The 23,220-nt window shown below is 41.0% G+C and overlaps 4 protein-coding genes across 4 annotated transcripts; all 4 read right to left on the bottom strand.

Annotated features, from left to right (window-relative positions):
• Positions 1-728: 728 nt before the first annotated feature.
• LOC114768807 (extracellular calcium-sensing receptor-like) lies at positions 729-4,052 on the bottom strand. The gene is made up of 6 exons (XM_028961095.1): positions 3,811-4,052; positions 3,425-3,719; positions 2,418-3,227; positions 1,967-2,194; positions 1,757-1,880; positions 729-1,666 (listed from the first exon to the last, which is right to left on the bottom strand). Exons 1-6 carry the CDS (start codon positions 4,047-4,049, stop codon positions 753-755), a joined length of 2,610 nt encoding a protein of 869 aa, XP_028816928.1. The 5' UTR covers positions 4,050-4,052; the 3' UTR covers positions 729-752.
• A 3,674-nt stretch (positions 4,053-7,726) lies between these two features.
• On the bottom strand, positions 7,727-10,534 carry LOC114769618 (extracellular calcium-sensing receptor-like). Its single transcript, XM_028962805.1, has 5 exons — positions 10,293-10,534; positions 9,906-10,200; positions 8,896-9,705; positions 7,969-8,196; positions 7,727-7,882 (listed from the first exon to the last, which is right to left on the bottom strand). The coding sequence occupies exons 1-5, from the start codon at positions 10,529-10,531 to the stop codon at positions 7,727-7,729; spliced, it is 1,728 nt and encodes a 575-aa protein (XP_028818638.1). The 5' UTR covers positions 10,532-10,534.
• A 7,594-nt stretch (positions 10,535-18,128) lies between these two features.
• Positions 18,129-19,090, bottom strand: LOC114769371 (extracellular calcium-sensing receptor-like). The gene has a single exon (XM_028962318.1). The coding sequence runs from the start codon at positions 18,957-18,959 to the stop codon at positions 18,153-18,155; it is 807 nt and encodes a 268-aa protein (XP_028818151.1). The 5' UTR covers positions 18,960-19,090; the 3' UTR covers positions 18,129-18,152.
• On the bottom strand, positions 19,008-21,850 carry LOC114769370 (extracellular calcium-sensing receptor-like). Its single transcript, XM_028962316.1, has 5 exons — positions 21,775-21,850; positions 21,383-21,677; positions 20,400-21,209; positions 19,367-19,594; positions 19,008-19,280 (listed from the first exon to the last, which is right to left on the bottom strand). Exons 1-5 carry the CDS (start codon positions 21,789-21,791, stop codon positions 19,125-19,127), a joined length of 1,506 nt encoding a protein of 501 aa, XP_028818149.1. The 5' UTR covers positions 21,792-21,850; the 3' UTR covers positions 19,008-19,124.
• Between the last annotated feature and the right edge of the window lie 1,370 nt (positions 21,851-23,220).

Raw genomic sequence — 23,220 nt, 5'->3', positions numbered from 1 at the left:
CTGTTATTTAAAGAAAAACTGTAATTTACAGAAAATCCATAATGGGCTTTATCATAAATTATTGAAAATTGTGTGTTTGTGTGTGCATGCATTCCCAACAATGTAGGTGTGATTGATCAGTGTCAGTGCAAAGCTCTTGCTACTTAGGTATAGTTTCTGCAGTCCATAAAGGTCAATATTGAGAGTGTTGTGTGACATACTTTTGATCTGAAATAGCCCCCAAATAGAGCTGTTCTGCCTCCTTGAACCCAGTATAATTTCTACAGGTTGAGAAAAATTCTAAATAGTTTTCATGCAGATCTCGATATTCAAAATAAATAACAATATCTTTATATTTTTTCAGATCAGCTTTTTACCATGAGAATATATTATTTGTCAGTGATATTATAATGAAATAACATTACCATAGAATATAATGTATAACATTGCAGGCATGTGTATCTCAGAATAAAACTGATGAAACAATTTTCAAGAGAAACTGTGCTTTGTACGGGGACAAAAAGTTGAATAAATTCAATGACCATTTTTCAAAAGGTATTACGATTAAGATTTTTTTTATTTAGCAAAAATATATAAAATCATACACTTATTGAAACAAAGGATTATGCTGGTAATTCTTTCATCACCAAAATAATTATGCTCATATAGACTAATTATATGCATATACATATATACTCCTAAATAAAATATAAATGTATCTGTACAAACATTTTTGCAAATATGCCCATATGCTAATGTAGTTTCCATAAACTTTACAATGATTTGGATGGTACTTTCCCCATTAAATGCTTCTTTGTGTTTTGCTCTGGTCTTAACAGAATTATATAGCACTTAGGAAAATATATGCAAGCCATTAATCCAAAACTAGAGGCCAAAATGGCAAATATTTCTAGAGCTACAGTGAACTTGCCAGGAGAGCTGACATAAGCTGGTATAAAGGTGATCCAGACAGCACAGAATATCAGCATGCTAAATGTGATGAATTTGGCTTCATTAAAGTTATCAGGCAGCTTACGAGCCAGAAAAGCCAAGACAAAGCACAAGACAGCCAGGAGGCCAATATAACCCAACACGGCCCAGAAAGCCCCAGCAGAACCCAGGTTACATTCAAGAATGATTCTCTCTTTGTAATGTGACATATTTTTAATGGGAAATGGAGGTGACAACACCAGCCACAAAATGCACATGAGGACCTGTACTGATGAAAAAACAACAACAGTCATTCTTTGCTGTGGAGGACCAAACCATTTCATGACATTAGTTCCTGGAAGTGTTGCTCTGAAGGCCATTAATACAACAATAGTTTTTACTAAAATGCAAGAAATGCAGAGTACAAATGTGATCCCAAATGCAGTGTGACGCAGCATACAGGATGATTCTGTAGGTCGACCAATGAAAGTCAGCGAGCAAAGAAAACACAGAGTCAGTGAGAAGAGCAGCAGGAAACTCAGCTCAGAGTTATTGGCTCTGACAATGGGAGAGGTCCTGTGTCTGTAGAATACAAAACCCACAGCAACAACTACAGAGGCTCCTGCGATAGCGCAAACAGTTAATATTATCCCAAGAATCTCGTCCCATGCAAGGAACTCAATTGGTTTAGGCAGGCATTTATCTCTCTGTGAGTTTGGCCAGAACTCGTTGGGACATGATACGCAGTCTGGAGAATCTATTTGAGATGAAAAACTGTTCAAATGTTTTCAAAAGTATGTAAAGTCAAGCAGTATACATCTTCTTAAAAGACTGAAGTTTGACATACCTGTATAATTACTGATCTCTCCTTCTCCACATTGTACACAGTCATAGCAGCACACAGGCTTTCCTTTCTGTGCTGCCTTCCTGGTACCAGGTGGACAGCTCTCACTACACACTGACACAGGGACCTTCAATTTACAAACAAACACATACATAAAACACTAAAGAAACATTTCTAATACTGGATAAAATAAATAATACACTTTTACCATACCTCTGCCCTTCCATTTATCCAGGTGATGTTCCTACTGAGGTTGAACTCATAACCCTTGGGTTGTGAAGCATCATAATTACCAACTGTCACAAACTGAAGTTTTCCTTCTTTAGATACTTGCCAATTGATGAGTTCATATATAGCTCCATTAGCAGGGTCTCCATTACTGTTGAACATGACTGAATATCCATTAACTGTAAAATTCACTTTTTTAAGCTGCTGAAGAACCTAAAGCAGAAATATTAAATATAAAAACAATTACACATTGTCTGTAAAAATCTATATTAGTTCTGTTGTCATTGTTTTAATTGTGATGTATCTCGTCATCAATTAATTTACCTAAAGTTAATTAAGTTAGTTGAAGTTTGTATATTGACTTCCACCTATATGATAAGGTTAAACATGGGCACAATCAATAAAATAGAGTGTAAAATGTCTTGCTATATTTTACCTGAGTTGGCTCTACTTCCATACTTTTATTGCAATTGGGCAAACCTTGTTGCCTATTGTAACAAACAACACCATGTAGAGCATGTGCAATGGCATAAGTAGCCTTATATACCATGTTTACAACACGCATCTGTGATGTATCTGTGAAGGAACTATTCACATTAGTCAAATTTTCTGAGCCAGTGCACACTCTTACTCCTTGTTCCAGGCCCATCTGTGTTATTTCTCCCTGCAGCTTACAGCCAAAAGTGTCCTCCCAGAACTCCTTTACCAAAGAAGTCTGAGATGCTTCTGTGGCAGAAAGGTCCAGAAGAAATTGTCGAAATCCAGGCATGGCAAAAGCCTCAAAAGAAAACCCAATGGCACCAGAAAAAAGGCCAAAATTTAACAAATCTGGCTCTAACATCCACGACTCACTACCAATCCACTGAATTCGGGGTTGAGGCTCTTTTGTTAATTGAACCAACAAGACACGCAGGTCACTAGCTTGCACAAATGCCACAATGACACGTGCAGTAGAATGACGTATAACTTCGGCAACTTGCTTCACCTTTCTCAGCGGGTCTGTTTTGACAAATGCCACAGAGTATTCAATACAGATTCCCTCCTTCTCTGCAACTCTCAGGAATGATGCCATCCCACTGTTGCCATAATCAGTATCACTGCGAACAGCTCCAATCCACTTCCAGCCAAAATATTTGACTAACTGGGCCAGCGCAGCAGCCTGGAAATTGTCACTGGGCACAGTTCTGAAGAAAGTAGGATATTGCTGCTTATTGCTCAGGCAGGAGCAGGTGGCTAAGTGACTCACCTGAAATAAAAAAAGATTCACAGAGTGGATGAGTAAAATGAAAGGTTATTTCATTAACATACATTTTGTTAGACTTATTTTATAGATAAATTAGACTTTTTCTGGACCTTTCATTTAAGGAATTGTATGAATAAATCCAACAAGTCTAAACTTTAACAGGTCACTTAATTTAAGAAGCATTTTCTTCCTGTTTATACCTGAGGAATTCCAAATAGTCCAAGAACACGGGACATGCCTATGCATGGTGTTGAACTGGAATCTCCGACTATTGCAGCAACACTGGCCACCTTGGGACAAGAAGCATCTGTAACAATTTCAGCATCTTGTCCATTTGCAAGCTGGAAAGCAGCATTCACAGCCATAGGAATGACAGTACAAGAATCATGTATCTGGTAACCTAATGTAATGTTTGGCAAGATATTTTGTTTGCTGTTTATCTCTTTGACTGCAAATTCCATGGCACGTGCAAAACTTAGACCTGTCAATAATAATCTGTAAAAAATAATTTTGAAATAAAATGTCATTTAAATGTCATATTTTCACACATATAATAAATCACTCAATCTTTACCAACTTTACGGACCTCCCCGTGCACTGCATAGGCTCAGGTTGTCTGGTGTAGTTGTGTTCCACAGTGCGTACTTGAGGGCGGAATGAGAAAACTCCTCCAATTACAAAATCCCCTTCCTTGGACAGTACAGGCGGCTTTGAAATGCCTTGAAGTCTGCAGCTGAAAGAACTTGCTTTTAACACCACTGATTCAAAACCAAGTACCCATTTAAGTACAAATACAGTCAGAGCTGCAAGCTTTGATTTCCACATTGCTTTCCGAGGAGGGTAGCTGACAAGACACTGCGTCTCACCTGTTTATATACCCTCACCCTCCTTTTAATGTTTATGTGAGGTGTGGTTAACATCATCTGTGCAGCCCATCATGAACTCATTATAATAATCCATGTTTCTGTACATGCTTAAACAAATCAAAATAATATTTTATTTTGATCATATAACACTTTTATAATAATTTATTGCCCTGATTTTTTATTAATTTGTCACTCGAACTCTGCTGACAGTGTTGTGTTCTCTTCTTCATTTCTGCCCTGAGCGTCTCATAAACAGCATGTTATACCTTGGGCAACATGACCACTACCTTTACTAAACACATCTTTTCTACAGACATCCTCAACAAAGCTGCCCATATTTTCTTGCTTGCAATATTAAAGAGCATTTATTTAGTTTGTCCAAACATTAATAATGTCGTGTATACATAAATACACAACATTAATAAAATGGGAATGGTCGGTGATTTTAACTTCCTGATTGTGGCACATTAGTATATGTGAGGGGGTAAACCTTTCAAGATGGGTGGTGACCATAGTGGCATTTTGAAATCGGCCATTGGATCCAACTTTTGCTTTTTCAATAGGAAGAGGGTCATATGACACATCAGATTTATTGGTAATTTCAAAAGAAAAACAATGGTCTAAACCAACAATGCTTGGTTATAACGTAACTTTATTCTTTCATGAGTTATTTACAAGTTTCTGACCACTTATAAAATGGGTTCAGTGTCATGAATCATTCCCATTTAATTACGGTGTATCCATATAAATGGCCCAGCCTGTACAATAAAAATAATTACATATTAATCACTGATAAAGTTTCACTGCCCCAGTTCATTGGTTCTTGTCAGCCCTTACTTTTTTTTTTTCATACCCTCACCTTGTTTGCTGTGTTGCACCTGCTCACTTCAGAATCCTCACCTGCACTTGTCTGCCCCAATTGTCCCCTACAACACCCTGCACTACATTTTTTTTTATTAATTGTGCTAATTTAAAATGTTTTTATATATGCTATGTGATATTTGTCCCTATAGTATAAAATACATTAAACAATAAGCTTCTAATAAATATGTTCTGGATGTAATGCTAGGATGCCCATAGCCCACCAGGTGGCACCAAGTCATTGTCCTGTTTAGCCTGATTACCCCTATGTGTCTGTAATTTTATTTTAAGTATATTAGTTGTGCCCTTCCTCTCTTCATAGTCATTTGTTGTTTGCCCTGATTTGTGCTGTGTGCTCCAGGTGTTTGGTTTGTGTTTTCTGGACTATGAGCCATTTCTTTTGTTTCCAGATAAACTTATTTTCACCATATCCTGAACCTGTGCCTCCTCTTTTCCCTGCCATAGCATCACACTAGATCATGCATACATTGTATTTAGCTAAATATATAGGTCTAAAGTAATTGTAAGTATATCCATGTATATCCTTTGATTGGATATATATCGGAAGGTTGCCAGTTCAAATCCAAGGTGTCACTGTGCAACATGAGGTTCCTGCCTTTCGTGACTGCCTTTACTCCAACACCTTGGTGAGAAGTGGGCAGAGGACCCATTTTGTTGTGTGCACCTGTGCAGCAGTGTTTCCCAATGACATTCACTTCACTGTCAAGTTACTTTTAACCCTAGGCCTGGTCACGCATTAGGTGTCACGGCACCAGCTCAGATAAGAAGTTGAGCATGTTTGAAAAGAAACGAGAAACTGATTGTAGGCAGGTTAATTTTCATCTGGTTTAATATGCAAACAAGAGCCGGCATGAGCCTCAACAACCCTCAGATGTTGACATTCGTGTTCTAGGTTAAATTGGGGAATGGACAGGATGAGATGAAAGAGATTAGTGTTGAGGAGACAAACAGGATAAGTTTTACTTTATTTTGGGGTACTGGTGCCGAGTTGCCAACAAAAGAAATCAATGACTGAGCAGCTGGCAGTGACCATTATGCCAATTTATGGGAGTCACACTACCTCATCTCCGTGTTGATCCCGGTCACGTGGATGGAATCACGTGACATTCTGTAAACTGTTATTTACAGAAAAGCCATAATGGCCTTTATGATAAATTGTTGAAAATTGTGTGTTTGTGTGTGCATGCATTCCCAACAAGATTGGTGTGATTGATCAGTGTCAGTACAAGCTCTTGCTACTTAGGTATAGATTCTGCACACTCCATAAAGGTCAATATTGAGAGTGTTGTGTGACATACTTTTTATATGAAATAGCCCCAAAATAGAGCTGTTCTGCCTCCTTGAGCCCAGTATAATTTTTACAGCCCGACCCAGTGGAGAAAAATACCATAGATAATACTGTATAATATGCAAGCATGTGTATCTCAGAAGAAATCTGATGAAACCATTTTCAAGAGAAACTGTGCTTTCTTTTTTATTTTGAAGAGTACAAGGACAAAAAGTTGAATTAATGCAACATTAAGATTTGCAACATTAAGAATGCACCATTAAGATTTTTTTTATTTAGCAAAAATATATAAACTCATACACTTATTAAAACAAAGGATTATGCTAGTAATTCTTTCATCACCAAAATAATTATGCTCATATAGACTAATTATATGCATATATATATATATATATATATATATATATATATATACACTCCTAAATAAAATAAAAATGTATCAGTCCATACATTTCTGCAAATATGGCCATATGCTAATGTGGTTTCCATAAACTTTACAATGATTTGGATGGTACTTTTCCCATTAAATGCTTCTTTGTGTTTTGCTCTGGTTTTAACAGAATTATATAGCACTTAGGAAAATATATGCAAGCCATTAATCCAAAACTAGAGGCCAAAATGGCAAATATTTCTAGAGCTACAGTGAACTTGCCAGGAGAGCTGACATAAGCTGGTATAAAGGTGATCCAGACAGCACAGAATATCAGCATGCTGAATGTGATGAATTTGGCCTCATTAAAGTTATCAGGCAGCTTACGAGCCAGAAAAGCCAAGACAAAGCACAAGACAGCCAGGAGGCCAATATAACCCAACACGGCCCAGAAAGCACTAACAGAACCAAGGCTGCATTCAAGAATTATTCTTTCTTTGTAATGTGACATATTTTTAATGGGAAATGGAGGTGACAACACCAGCCACAAAATACACACAAGGACCTGTACTGATGAAAAAACAACAACAGTCATTCTTTGCTGTGGAGGACCAAACCATTTCATGACATTAGTTCCTGGAAGTGTTGCTCTGAAGGCCATTAATACAACAATAGTTTTTACTAAAATGCAAGAAATGCAGAGTACAAATGTGATCCCAAATGCAGTGTGACGGAGAATACAGGATGATTCTGTAGGTCGACCAATGAAAGTCAGAGAGCAAAGAAAACACAGAGTCAGTGAGAAGAGCAGCAGGAAACTCAGCTCAGAGTTATTGGCTCTGACAATGGGAGAGGTCCTGTGTCTGTAGAATACAAAACCCACAGCAACAACTACAGAGGCTCCTGCGATAGCGCAAACAGTTAATATCATCCCAAGAATCTCATCCCATGCAAGGAACTCAATTGGTTTAGGCAGGCATTTATCTCTCTGTGAGTTTGGCCAGAACTCGTTGGGACATGATACGCAGTCTGGAGAATCTATTTGAGATGAAAAACTGTTCAAATGATTTCAAAAGTATGTAAAGTCAAGCAGTATTCATCTTCTAAAAAGACTGACGTTTGACATACCTGTATAATTACTGATCTCTCCTTCTCCACATTGTACACAGTCATAGCAGCACACAGGCTTTCCTTTCTGTGCTGCCTTCCTGGTACCAGGTGGACAGCTCTCACTACACACTGACACAGGGACCTTCAATTTACAAACAAACACATACATAAAACACTAAAGAAACATTTCTAATACTGGGTAAAATGAATAATACACTTTTACCATACCTCTGCCCTTCCATTTATCCAGGAGATGTTCCTACTGAGGTTGAACTCATGACCCTTGGGTTGCGAAGCATCATAATTACCAACTGTCACAAACTGAAGTTTCCCTTCTTTAGATACTTGCCAATTGATGAGTTCATATATAGCCCCACTAGCAGGGTCCCCATTACTGTTGAACATGACTGAATATCCATTAACTGTGAAATTCACTTTTTTAAGCTGCTGAAGAATCTAAAGAAGAAACATTCAATATAAAAACAATTACACATTGTATGTAAAAATCTATATTAGTTTTGTTGTCATTGTTTTAATTGTGATGTATCTCGTCATCAATTAATTTACCTAAAGTTAATTAAGTTCGTTGAAGTTTGATTATTGACTTCTGCCTATATGATAAGGTTAAACATGGGCATAAGAGATATATATACACACACACACATGCACACAATTACACACAGAGTACAGGCCAAAAGTATTGTACACACCTTCTTATTGAATGGGTTTTCATGACTATTTACATTGGTAGATTCTCACTGAAGGCATCAAAACTATGAATGAACACATGTGGAGTTAAAGTCGCCAACAAGTGCTAAACACCTCTGGGAACTCCTTCAAGACTGTTGAAAAACCATTTCACGTCACAACCTCTTGAAGCTCTTCGAGAGAATGCCAAGAATGTGCAAATCAGTAATCAGAGCAAAGGGTGGAAATTTTGAAGAAACTAGAATATAAAACATGTTTTTTGTTGTTAGGTACATAACTCCACATGTGTTCATTCATAGTTTTGATGCCTTCAGTGAGAATCTACCAAAGTAAATGATCATGAAAATAAAGAAAAAACATTGAATGAGAAGGCGTGTCCAAACACACAAACACGTTATTATTAAAAAAATCAATGAACTGAGTAAGAAATGTCTTGCTATATTTTACCTGAGTTGGCTCTACTTCCATACTTTTGTTGCAATGGGGCAAACCTTGTTGCCTACTGTTACAAACAACACCATGTAGAGCATGTGCAATGGCATAAGTAGCCTTATATACCATGTTTACAACACGCATCTGTGATGTATCTGTGAAGGAACTATTCACATTACTCAAATTTTCTGAGCCAGTGCACACTCTTACTCCTTGTTCCAGGCCCATCTGTGTTATTTCTCCCTGCAGCTTACAGCCAAAAGTGTCCTCCCAGAACTCCTTTACCAAAGAAGTCTGAGATGCTTCTGTGGCAGAAAGGTCCAGAAGAAATTGTCGAAATCCAGGCATGGCAAAAGCCTCAAAAGAAAACCCAATGGCACCAGCAAACAGGCCAAAATTTAACAAATCTGGCTCTAACATCCACGACTCACTACCAATCCACTGAAGTCGAGGTTGAGGCTCTTTTGTTAATTGAACCAACAAGACACGCAGGTCACTAGCTTGCACAAATGCCACAATGACACGTGCAGTAGAATGACGTATAATTTCGGCAACTTGCTTCACCTTTCTCAGAGGATCTGTTTTGACAAATGCCACAGAGTATTCAATACAGATTCCCTCCTTCTCTGCAACTCTCAGGAATGATGCCATCCCACTGTTGCCATAATCAGTATCACTGCGAACAGCTCCAATCCACTTCCAGCCAAAATATTTGACTAACTGGGCCAGCGCAGCAGCCTGGAAATTATCACTGGGCACAGTTCTGAAGAAAGTAGGATATTGCTGCTTATTGCTCAGGCAGGAGCAGGTCGCTAAGTGACTCACCTGAAATAAAAAAGATTTACAGAGTGGGTGAGTCAAATGAAAGGTTAGTTTGCTAACATTAATGGATATTTTCAGATTTATTTTATGGATAAATTTGACTTTATTGATAAATTTAATTTAAGGAATTGTATGAAGGAATCTATCACGTATGAACTTTAACAGGTAACTGTATTTAAGAAGCATTTTCCCCCCGTTAATACCTGAGGAATTCCAAATAGTCCAAGAACACGGGTCATGCCAATGCTTGGTGTTGAACTGGTGTCTCCCACAATTGCAGCAACACTGGCCACCTTGGGACAAGAAGCATCTGTAACAATTTCAGCATCTTGTCCATTTGCAAGCTGGAAAGCAGCATTCACAGCCATAGGAATGACAGTACAAGAATCATGTATCTGGTAACCTAATGTAATGTTTGGCAAGAGATCTTGTTTGCTGTTTATCTCTTTGATGGCAAATTCCATGGCACGTGCAAAACTTAGACCTGTTAATAATAATCTGTAAAAAAATAATATTGAAATAAAATATCATTTAAATGTCATATTTTCACACATATAATAAATCACTCAATCTTTACCAACTTTACGGACCTCCCCGTGCACTGCATAGGCTCAGGTTGTCTGGTGTAGTTGTGTTCCACAGTGCGTACTTGAGGGCGGAATGAGAAAACTCCTCCAATTACAAAATCCCCTTCCTTGGACAGTACAGGCGGCTTTGAAATGCCTTGAAGTCTGCAGCTGAAAGAACTTGCTTTTAACACCACTGATTCAAAACCAAGTACCCATTTAAGTACAAATACAGTCAGAGCTGCAAGCTTTGATTTCCACATTGCTTTCCGAGGAGTGTAGCTGACAAGACACTGCGTCTCACCTGTTTATATACCCTCACCCTCCTTTTAATGTTTATGTGAGGTGTGGTTAACATCATCTGTGCAGCCCATCATGAACTCATTATAATAATCCATGTTTCTGTACATGCTTAAACAAATCAAAATAATATTTTATTTTGATCATATAACACTTTTATAATAATTTATTGCCCTGATTTTTTATTAATTTGTCACTCGAACTCTGCTGACAGTGTTGTGTTCTCTTCTTCATTTCTGCCCTGAGCGTCTCATAAACAGCATGTTATACCTTGGGCAACATGACCACTACCTTTACTAAACACATCTTTTCTACAGACATCCTCAACAAAGCTGCCCATATTTTCTTGCTTGCAATATTAAAGAGCATTTATTTAGTTTGTCCAAACATTAATAATGTTGTGTATACATAAATACACAACATTAATAAAATGGGAATTGTCGGTGATTTTAACTTCCTGATTGTGGCACATTAGTATATGTGAGGGGGTAAACCTTTCAAGATGGGTGGTGACCATAGTGGCATTTTGAAATCGGCCATTGGATCCAACTTTTGCTTTTTCAATAGGAAGAGGGTCATGTAAAAATGGACATCACGGGAGCCTGCTTTTGCCTTGCATAACAGATGTCTGCAGGGGGAAGTGTGACATTCCTGTGTCGATGGTTGTGCATGAAGATTCGACACCTCTGTTTTACATGTCTTTTGTCTGACGGTTAAGTGTGAAGTATCAGCCGTCAGGACCGCCCACCCTCTTTGTCTTCCCCAAATGGGAGGCACCGGGGGCGTGACATAAGAAACAACAGGTTCTGATTGGTCAGTGACAACTTCCTGTAGGCCAGTGACAACTTTCTGTAGGCCAGTGACAACTTCCTGTAGGCCAGGGGTATAAAAGTCTGCTCACATGTGGAAAAAGGACCTCTGAGCTTTCTTGCTCAGGGGGTTTTCCATCGGAAGCCGGAAGGCTTCTGAGCCTTTCTCTCCCCCTCTCTTTCTCTTCTCCCTCTTTACTTTTTCTTCTCATTTTTATTTTCTCTGTAACCTTGGTACCTTTTTACATTCAATATTCACATGTAACTACAATAATTATTTACCAGTGTTAATAAATTAAAAACTGTTCATTTTTAACCTCTATTGTGCCATGCCTCTTTCTGCCAGGTAACATCAAATTGGAGTGGTTGAATACAGTGCTTTGTGTGGAGGGAGAAAGAGTTTTTTCTACACACTCTGTTCACCCCACACCACATGGTCTTTTTTTACAAATGGTGATCCCGACGTGATACCTTTGCTCGGATGTGGATCTGTGACCGTAAGTCTCTTTTATCTGAATTTTACTGCATAGGGAGGAATAGAATCTATGTGCTTTAATTTAAATAAAAAGGATCTACATATCCTAAAAAGCCCGGAACTGTAGAAACCGAGGCATTTCTAAATCCAGATCCACTCCGACAAGGTATAAAATGAACATAGACTAATTACTGTATCACTTACAATGTGGCATGTAGATATGGCTGGCACAATAGATGAACCCACAAACCAAACTGTAACCAGTAATAACCAGGATTTGTGACATTTTAGATTACCGGTATTACATTGAACATCATAAACCATGTCCCACGGTGAACAATTTGATAATAACTGATCAGGGATTGGAAATTGCACTGTTAAAATTCATTGTTTACATTTTAAATTCATGTTCAGTATGATCAACATGTTTAGGATCAGAATTTAAATTTATGTGAAACTGTTTCTCTCTCTGAACACCTCAACAATGGCATTGTCACGACTACGGGCTTACGGGGGAAGGATGCGCAGAGGTCTGACATACTGGGAAGGGGTTTTTATTATTAAATAAACAATAAACACTAATAAAGACGGGCGCGGTGGCCAAAAACGATTTAACTTAAACAAAGAACTGTATCCTCCCCTTGGAGGACCCGGTCCCTCGGGCTGGCTCCCCGGCATGGTCAGGCGTGGCGGCCCCGGTCCCTCGGGCTGGCTCCCCGGCGTGGTCAGGCGTGGCGGCCCCGGACCCTGGGCCTGGCTCCCCGGCGTGGTCCCGCATGGCGGCCCCGGACCCTCGGCCTGGCTCCCCGGCGTGGTCCCGCTTGGCGGCCCCGGACTTCTGTACCTGCACACAATAATCAGGGCCGATCCATCTGGGTACGTGTGGGCCCTGTCTCCACATGTCCCCTCTGACACATCTTGTGTCACCCCCTGCACCGCGCAGGGAGATTGTCCCACAGCCTCCGGCGACTGTTCCAGGCACCCCAGGCTGGTGCCTTCTGGGACTATGCAGCCCCTCTTACTGCACGGCCCTGGTGCCAAGGGGGGGGCATTGCCAGACCATCCGGCTAGCCCCTTCTGCGTCCGTTGGGACAAGCAGGCCCTCTTCCTGCCTGTCCTAGCTGGGTCCTCATGCCTACCCGGGGGCTCTATGGCGCTCCACCCCTCTGGAGGTGGACGCAGGCCCATGCCTGGCCCGCCCTCCTCACCGGCTACCGGAGGACCCAGCTCAATCGCTTCCCCACCTACCCTCCCCTCAGGAGGAGCCCCCAACCCGAACTGCACCCCCCAAAAAAATTCTTTGGGGGAGCACCCCCCCTACCTTGGGGCTCGTCCACCTCGCCTTGGACCGGTGCAGTCAGGTTGGGAACTCCCTCCCTGGGGTTCGGCTCTGCTGCTGGGTCACCATCTGGTGGAAACAAAGAGGGGAAGTGGGGGCGACATACGGACACATATACCACGCACACACACACAGACAGAGACAGACAGAAGAGAGGGTCGTCTGGCTCCCTCTCTGGGCTCTCCGGGACCTCCTCAGTGGGCACAGCCAGGATCTCGGGAGGAGCGACCTTCTCGTCGCCCACCAGTGCTGGGTCTTCTTGCCCCGGATCCTGACTGGCGCTGGATGTGGTGGAGGGGCAGAGTTCGATCCCTGGCTCAGGCTCTAGCCAATCAAACTCCGCCCTCAGTCTCTGCTGGAAGTCCCGAAAACTCCTGTCTGTCTCTCCCTGCTGCCAGAGGGCTGCGCTCCAGCCCCATGCTGACCCAAGCAGACACGCGAGGATGGTGGTGGTCTTATCAGTGTCTGCTGCCCCACTGTAGGGTCCCGGGACAATTGGGCTGTCCCACACGGGGCTGGGCTCGTGGGTGGAGATGGTGGTAGGTGTGTGGTGTGGAGGGGGGTGGACGTCTTCTCCAGCAGGTGTGGGCGCTGGTGCTGCGCTGCCATTTCGCTGGGGAATGTCCGGGCAGAGGGAAGGCGGGTCGGCGACTGGAGCAGGAATGGAGGATTCCCTGCGAGGCAGTCCCGGCAGCGCAGTTGCTGGCTGGCGACCTCCCGTCGCCCTCTTCCACCAGCTTTCCTCACACTGCTGGGAGGGACGTGGGTCTCCACGGACCTCGTGACGATCCTGAATGGGCGCGATGGGCGGAGCCATCCCGGCACCGACTGCCCAAACGGCGTCATCCTGGTCGTCGTCCGTGTCAACCTCGTAACCCCGGAAGTCACATGGGTCATCACGGACGCCGCGATGATCTCGGACGCGCACGCTGGGCGGAGCCATCCCGGCAACGACCACCCACCGAAAATCCACGTCATCATCGCTTTCGTCATCCGTGTCCTCCCACCGGTGACTCCGAGGGTCGTCCACCCTGCAGACATCCTGGACCCATGGCGCGATAAGCTCCCATGGGCAGTACTCTGGCCATTTGGGCTGGAGGCTGCCCACCTCCTCGCTGGAGGAACGCCGCCGTCACCCCCCACGTCACCCCCCTGGAAGTGACGTGGGTCCCCACGGACCTTGCGACGATTGCAGACTGGCGCGATGGGCGGAGCCCAACTCTCGTCTCCCGTGCTCTCGTCGTCGTCCGTGTCGTCCCAGTCCACAGGGAGCCTTGCCAGCAGAGCGCAGAGTTCTTGGCTCGACATGCCGAAGATCGTGGGGGTCGCATCTTCTGCGCTCGCTGCCCACTCAAAATACTAACACACGGTTACAAAGTCAAGTTCACGAAAATGCCGGAGACCTAGAAGGGGCGGAAACATCCGGCATTTATGGGGCATCAGGATTGGAGTCAGTTGTGGAGCCCAGCTGCAGGCAATCCTGACAGCCATAATCTCAAATAATAGCTTTTAGTGATAAAGGTATAATTCTCTAATCACATGGCAACAAGCGGGATTTTTATTTGTGTTTATTTTTCCGGCCACTGTTGTTGATTGAACTTCGTTAGCCGATGCAAATTCGCAGAGTTATGAATTCCCTAATAAAGGTATAATTCTCTAATCACATGGCAACAAGCGGGACTTTTTATTTGTGTTTATTTTTCCGGCCACTGTTGTTGATTAGACTCAGTCAGTCAGTGCAAATCTGCGGAGTTATGAATTCCCTGATATCATTTTAAGCCTCCCACTATATTTACATGTTTTTTGCATTACAGTATCTGATCATTGTTGTCATTTGTTTTTCTGGTTTGGTTTTAATGTACGATGAACACTGTTTTTCTACATGCACAATCTGTATGCAAACCTACAACCTTTTAAATTCATCACACTCCAGACAAAGAACCCAACCAAGTGTGAAAAGCCCTGGATCAAGTTGAATATTCTATGTATGCTGCTGTGATCTATGTCAAGAAGGCAGGTTTCCCTACAAGGGTGATCTCAGATGCCTGAAGATCGCAAAGGACACAGAACCACAACTATCGGCTACAATTGAATTCCCGACTGACCAGGAAGCAAGCAGATACACAACCATGACCCAATTGTGATCCCCATGGACCCTGAATACTCGAGTGCCCCAGGGGATCAACCGGCCGTCTGTAAGAATGGACATCACGGGAGCCTGCGTTTGCCTTGCATAACAGATGTCTGCAGGGGGAAGTATGACATTCCTGTGTCGATGGTTGTGCGTGAAGATTCGACACCTCTGTTTTACATGTCTTTTGTCTGACGGTTACGTGTGAAGTATCAGCCGTCAGGACCGCCCACCCTCTTTGTCTTCCCCAAATGGGAGGCACCGGGGGCGTGACATCAGAAACAACAGGTTCTGATTGGTCAGTGACAACTTCCTGTAGGCCAGTGACAACTTCCTGTAGGCCAGGGGTATAAAAGTCTGCTCACATGTGGAAAAAGGACCTCTGAGCTTTCTTGCTCAGGGGGTTTTCCATCGGAAGCCGGAAGGCTTCTGAGCCTTTCTCTCCCCCTCTCTTTCTCTTCTCCCTCTTTACTTTTTCTTCTCATTTTTATTTTCTCTGTAACCTTTGTACCTTTTTACATTCAATATTCACATGTAACTACAATAATTATTTACCGGTGTTAATAAATTAGAAACTGTTCATTTTTAACCTCTATTGTGCCGTGCCTCTTTCTGCCAGGTAACATCAAAATGGAGTGGTTGAATACAGTGCTTTGTGTGGAGGGAGAAAGAGTTTTTTCTACACACTCTATTCTCCTCTCCCACACCACATGGTCTTCATTGATTTTACAGTCATATGACACATCAAATTTATTGGTAATTTCACAAGAAAAACAATGGTCTAAACCAACAATGCTTGGTTTTAACGTAACTTTATTCTTTCACGAGTTATTTACAAGTTTCTGACCACTTATAAAATGGGTTCAGTGTCACGAATAATTCCCATTTTATTACGGTGTATCCATATAAATGGTCCAGCCTGTACAATAAAAATAATTACATATTAATCATTGATAAAATGTCACTGCCCCAGTTCATTGGTTCTTGTCAGCCCTCACTTTTTTTTTTTCATACCCTCACCTTGTTTGCTGTGTTGCACCTGCTCACTTCAGAATCCTCACCTGCACTTGTCTGCCCCAATATTCCCCTACAACACCCTGCACTACATTTTTTTTTATTAATTGTGCTAATTTAAAATGTTTTTATATATGCTATGTGATATTTGTCCCTATAGTATAAAATACATTATACAATAAGCTTCTAATAAATATGTTCTGGATGTATTGCTAGGATGCCCGTAGCCCACCAGGTGGCACCAAGTCATTGTCCTGTTTAGCCTGATTACCCCTATGTGTCTGTAATTTTATTTTAAGTATATTAGTTGTGCCCTTCCTCTCTTCATAGTCATTTGTTGTTTGCCCTGATTTGTGCTGTGTGCTCCAGGTGTTTGGTTTGTGTTTTCTGGACTATGAGCCATTTCTTTTGTTTCCAGATAAACTTATTTTCACCATATCCTGAACCTGTGCCTCCTCTTTTCCCTGCCATAGCATTACACTAGATCATGCATACATTGTAGTATATGAATGATTTTAGCTAAATAAATAGGTCTAAAGTAATTGTAAGTATATCCATGTATATCCTTTGATTGGACATAAATGCTGTTTATATCCATGAATGGCCGCAATCGGAAGGTTGCCAGTTCAAATCCAAGGTGTCACTGTGCAACATGCTGTTCCTGCCTTTCGTGACTGCCTTTACTCCAACACCTTGGTGAGAAGTGGGCAGAGGACCCATTTTGTTGTGAGCACCTGTGCAGCAGTGTTTCCCAATGACATTCACTTCACTATCAAGTTACTTTTAACCCTAGGCCTGGTCACGCATTAGGTGTCACGGCACCAGCTCAGATAAGAAGTTGAGCATGTTTGAAAAGAAACGAGAAACTGATTGTAGGCAGGTTAATTTTCATCTGGTTTAATATGCAAACAAGAGCCGGCATGAGCCTCAACAACCCTCAGATATTGACATTCGTGTTCTAGGTTAAATTGGGGAATGGACAGGATGAGGGGAAAGAGAGTAGTGTTGAGGAGACAAACAGGATAAGTTTTACTTTATTTTGGGGTACTGGTGCCGAGTTGCCAACAAAAGAAATCAATGACTGAGCAGCTGGCAGTGACCATTATGCCAATTTATGGGAGTCACGCTTCCTCATCTCCGTGTTGATCCCGGTCACGTGGATGGAATCACGTGACATTCTGTAAACTGTTATTTACAGAAAATCCATAATGGCATTTATGATAAATTATTGAAAATTGTGTGTGTGTGCATGCATTCCCAACAAGATTGGTGTGATTGATCAGTGTAAGTACAAGCTCTTGCTACTTAGGTATAGATTCTGCACACTCCATAAAGGTCAATATTGAGAGTGTTGTGTGACATACTTTTTATATGAAATAGCCCCAAAATAGAGCTGTTCTGCCTCCTTGAGCCCAGTATAATTTTTACAGCCCGACCCAGTGGAGAAAAATACCATAGATAATACTGTATAATATGCAAGCATGTGTATCTCAGAAGAAAACTGATGAAACCCTTTTCAAGAGAAACTGTGCGTTCTTTTTTATTCTGAAGAGTACAAGGACAAAAAGTTGAATGAATGCAACAACCATTTTTCAAAAAGTATTACCATTAAGATTTTTTTATTTAGCAAAAATATATAAACTCATACACTTATTAAAACAAAGGATTATGCTAGTAATTCTTTCATCACCAAAATAATTATGCTCATATAGACTAATTATATGCATATACATATATACTCCTAAATAAAATAAAAATGTATCAGTCCATACATTTCTGCAAATATGGCCATATGCTAATGTGGTTTCCATAAACTTTACAATGATTTGGATGGTACTTTTCCCATTAAATGCTTCTTTGTGTTTTGCTCTGGTCTTAAAAGAATTATATAGCACTTAGGAAAATATATGCAAGCCATTAATCCAAAACTTGAGGCCAAAATGGCAAATATTTCTAGAGCTACAGTGAACTTGCCAGGAGAGCTGACATAAGCTGGTATAAAGGTGATCCAGACAGCACAGAATATCAGCATGCTGAATGTGATGAATTTGGCCTCATTAAAGTTATCAGGCAGCTTACGAGCCAGAAAAGCCAAAACAAAGCACAATACAGCCAAGAGGCCAATATAACCCAACACGGCCCAGAAAGTACTAACAGAACCAAGGCTGCATTCAAGAATTATTCTTTCTTTGTAATGTGACATATTTTTAATGGGAAATGGAGGTGACAACACCAGCCACAAAATGCACATGAGGACCTGTACTGATGAAAAAACAACAACAGTCATTCTTTGCTGTGGAGGACCAAACCATTTCATGACATTAGTTCCTGGAAGTGTTGCTCTGAAGGCCATTAATACAACAATAGTTTTTACTAAAATGCAAGAAATGCAGAGTACAAATGTGATCCCAAATGCAGTGTGACGGAGAATACAGGATGATTCTGTAGGTCGACCAATGAAAGTCAGAGAGCAAAGAAAACACAGAGTCAGTGAGAAGAGCAGCAGGAAGCTCAGCTCAGAGTTATTGGCTCTGACAATGGGAGAGGACCTGTGTCTGTAGAATACAAAACCCACAGCAACAACTACAGAGGCTCCTGCGATAGCGCAAACAGTTAATATCATCCCAAGAATCTCGTCCCATGCAAGGAACTCAATTGGTTTAGGCAGGCATTTATCTCTCTGTGAGTTTGGCCAAAACTCGTTGGGACATGATACGCAGTCTGGAGAATCTATTTGAGATGAAAAACTGTTCAAATGTTTTCAAAAGTATGTAAAGTCAAGCAGTATTCATCTTCTAAAAAGACTGACGTTTGACATACCTGTATAATTACTGATCTCTCCTTCTCCACATTGTACACAGTCATAGCAGCACACAGGCTTTCCTTTCTGTGCTGCCTTCCTGGTACCAGGTGGACAGCTCTCACTACACACTGACACAGGGACCTTTAATTTACAAACAAACACATACATAAAACACTAAAGAAACATTTCTAATACTGGGTAAAATGAATAATACACTTTTACCATACCTCTGCCCTTCCATTTATCCAGGTGATGTTCCTACTGAGGTTGAACTCATGACCTTTGGGTTGCGAAGCATCATAATTACCAACTGTCACAAACTGAAGTTTCCCTTCTTTAGATACTTGCCAATTGATGAGTTCATATATAGCCCCACTAGCAGGGTCCCCATTACTGTTGAACATGACTGAATATCCATTAACTGTAAAATTCACTTTTTTAAGCTGCTGAAGAACCTAAAGCAGAAACATTCAATATAAAAACAATTACACATTGTATGTAAAAATCTATATTAGTTTTGTTGTCATTGTTTTAGTTGTGATGTATCTCGTCATCAATTAATTTACCTAAAGTTAATTAAGTTAGTTGAAGTTTGATTATTGACTTCTGCCTATATGATAAGGTTAAACATGGGCATAAGAGATATATATACACACACACATGCACACAATTACACACAGAGTACAGGCCAAAGGTTTTGTACACACCTTCTCATTCAATGTGTTTTCTTTATTTTCATGACCATTTACATTGGTAGATTCTCACTGAAGGCATCAAAACTATGAATGAACACATGTGGAGTTATGTACTTAACAAAAAGTGGAGATCTGGCCTCCACAGTAACCGGACCTGAACCCAATCGAGATGGTTTGGGGTGAGCTGGACCGCAGAGTGAAGGCAAAGGGTCCAACAAGTGCTAAACACCTCTGGCAACTGTTGGAAAATTTCAGATGACGACCTCTTGAAGCTCATTGAGAGAATGCCAAGAGTGTACAAAACAGTAATCAGAGCAAAGGGTGGCTATCTAGAATACAAAGCATGTTTTCAGTTATGTCACCTTTTTTTGTTAAGTACATAACTCCACATGTGTTCATTCAAAGTTTTGATGCCTTCAGTGAGAATCTACCAATGTAAATGGTCATGAAAATAAAGAAAACACATTAAATGAGAAGGTGTGTCCAAACACACACACAAGCACACAAACACGTTATTATTAAAAAAATCAATGAACAGAGTGAGAAATGTCTTGCTATATTTTACCTGAGTTGGCTCTACTTCCATACTTTTATTGCAATTGGGCAAACCTTGTTGTCTATTGTAACAAACAACACCATGTAGAGCATGTGCAATGGCATAAGTAGCCTTATATACCATGTTTACAACACGCATCTGTGATGTATCTGTGAAGGAACTATTCACATTACTCAAATTTTCTGAGCCAGTGCACACTCTTACTCCTTGTTCCAGGCCCATCTGTGTTATTTCTCCCTGCAGCTTACAGCCAAAAGTGTCCTCCCAGAACTCCTTTACCAAAGAAGTCTGAGATGCTTCTGTGGCAGAAAGGTCCAGAAGAAATTGTCGAAATCCAGGCATGGCAAAAGCCTCAAAAGAAAACCCAATAGCACCAGCAAACAGGCCAAAATTTAACAAATCTGGCTCTATCATCCACGACTCACTACCAATCCACTGAAGTCGGGGTTGAGGCTCTTTTGTTAATTGAACCAACAAGACACACAGGTCACTAGCTTGCACAAATGCCACAATGACACGTGCAGTAGAATGACGTATAACTTCGGCAACTTGCTTCACCTTTCTCAGCGGGTCTGTTTTGACAAATGCCACAGAGTATTCAATACAGATTCCCTCCTTCTCTGCAACTCTCAGGAATGATGCCATCCCACTGTTGCCATAATCAGTATCACTGCGAACAGCTCCAATCCACTTCCAGCCAAAATATTTGACTAACTGGGCCAGCGCAGCAGCCTGGAAATTATCACTGGGCACAGTTCTGAAGAAAGTAGGATATTGCTGCTTATTGCTCAGGCAGGAGCAGGTGGCTAAGTGACTCACCTGAAATAAAAAAGATTCACAGAGTGGGTGAGTCAAATGAAAGGTTAGTTCGCTAACATTAATGGATTTTTTCAGACATATTTTATAGATCAATTTGACTTTAATTTGATTTCTATTAAGTATGAACTTTAACAGGTAACTGTATTTAAGAAGCATTTTCCCCCCGTTAATACCTGAGGAATTCCAAATAGTCCAAGAACACGGGACATGCCAATGCTTGGTGTTGAACTGGTGTCTCCCACAATTGCAGCAACACTGGCCACCTTGGGACAAGAAGCATCTGTAACAATTTCAGCATCTTGTCCATTTGCAAGCTGGAAAGCAGCATTCACAGCCATAGGAATGACAGTACAAGAATCATGTATCTGGTAACCTAATGTAATGTTTGGCAAGAGATCTTGTTTGCTGTTTATCTCTTTGATGGCAAATTCCATGGCACGTGCAAAACTTAGACCTGTTAATGATAATCTGTAAAAAATATTTGAAATAAAATGTCATTTAGAAAATAAAATGTTATATTTTCATACATATAATAAATCACTCAATTTTTACCAACTTTACGGACCTCCCCATGCACTGCATAGGCTCAGGTTTTCTGGTGTAGTTGTGTTCCACAATGCGTACTTGAGGGCGGAAGTTAAAAACTCCTCCAATCACAAAATCCCCTTCCTTGGACAGTACAGGCGGCTTTGAAATGCCTTGCAGTCTGCAGCTGAAAGAACTTGCTTTTAACACCACTGATTCAAAACCAAGTACCCATTTAAGTACAAATACAGTCAGAGCTGCAAGCTTTGATTTCCACATTGCTTTCCGAGGAGTGTAGCTGACAAGACACTGCGTCTCACCTATTTATATACCCTCACCCTCCTTTTAATGTTTATGTGAGGTGTGGTTAACATCATCTGTGCAACCCGTCATGAACTCATTATAATAATCCATGTTTGTGTACATGCTTAAATAAATCAAAATAATATTTGATTTTGATCACATAACACTTTTCTAATAATTTAATACCCTGATTTTTAGTACCCTGACTCGTACTGTGCTGGCTGTATTTGTATTATTATTCACAGTGGTGTGTTCACTTCTTCACTTCTGAGTGTCTCAAAAACAGCATGTTATACCATGAGCAACATGACCACCACCTTTACTAAAAACATCTTTTTTACAAACGTCCTCAACAAAGCTGTCTAGATTTTCTTCCTTGCAATATTAAAGAGTATCTATTAAGTTTGTTCAAATATTAATAATGTTGTGTATCCATAAATACTATAAAAAATATTACATGTTAATCACTGATAGTGTCATTGGTTCATTGGTTCTTGTCAGCCCTCACTTTTTTTTTTTATTCTCTCACCTTCTTTGCTGTGTTTCACCTGCTTGCTTCAGAATCCTCACCTGCACCTGCCTGCCCCAATATGCCCCTGCAACTTCCTGCACCACCACACAGCATTAAGGACTTTTATGTATCCGAATGTAAGAATTCTTTTGTTAGATAAATGTAAGTTATGCTTAATGCTTGCTCTCTGTCCCCCAACATGATGATGATGATGATAATGCAAACCTTTTATTGATGTTGCAATATACCATGTCAATAATACAAGTACAACTGAAATGTCTGGCCATCAACCTGACCATACATATACACAACAGTACATGGGTGTGTACACAGGTCAGGAAGATAGGGAAAAAATCAGAAAAGCAAGTGGGGGTTACATGAAGATAGGGGAGGAGAATAAAAAAAACAACCAACAGACTGTACTCAAATGGGGGAACCAAAAATAAACACCTCAGCAACATAAGCAAATAGACTACACAACTTACCCGATATAAACAAGCATCAGTCCAGTTCTGCTGCCAAATGACACTCATACAGAACCACCAGTTCATGCCAGGGGGTACGAAACGTGGAGTTGGGGCATGCGAATATGTGTGGGTATGACCAAGTGTCCTTTGGTTGGGGAACGGAGAGAGTCAATGAGAGAGTCAAGCTGCCCTGACCCTGACAGGG

This window comes from Denticeps clupeoides, chromosome 19 (assembly GCF_900700375.1).
Source record: "Denticeps clupeoides chromosome 19, fDenClu1.1, whole genome shotgun sequence".
In the NCBI taxonomy this organism is placed as follows: domain Eukaryota; kingdom Metazoa; phylum Chordata; class Actinopteri; order Clupeiformes; family Denticipitidae; genus Denticeps; species Denticeps clupeoides.
The sequence above is the reverse complement of the archived record's forward strand: the minus strand, read 5'-3'. Positions and strand labels throughout refer to the sequence as shown.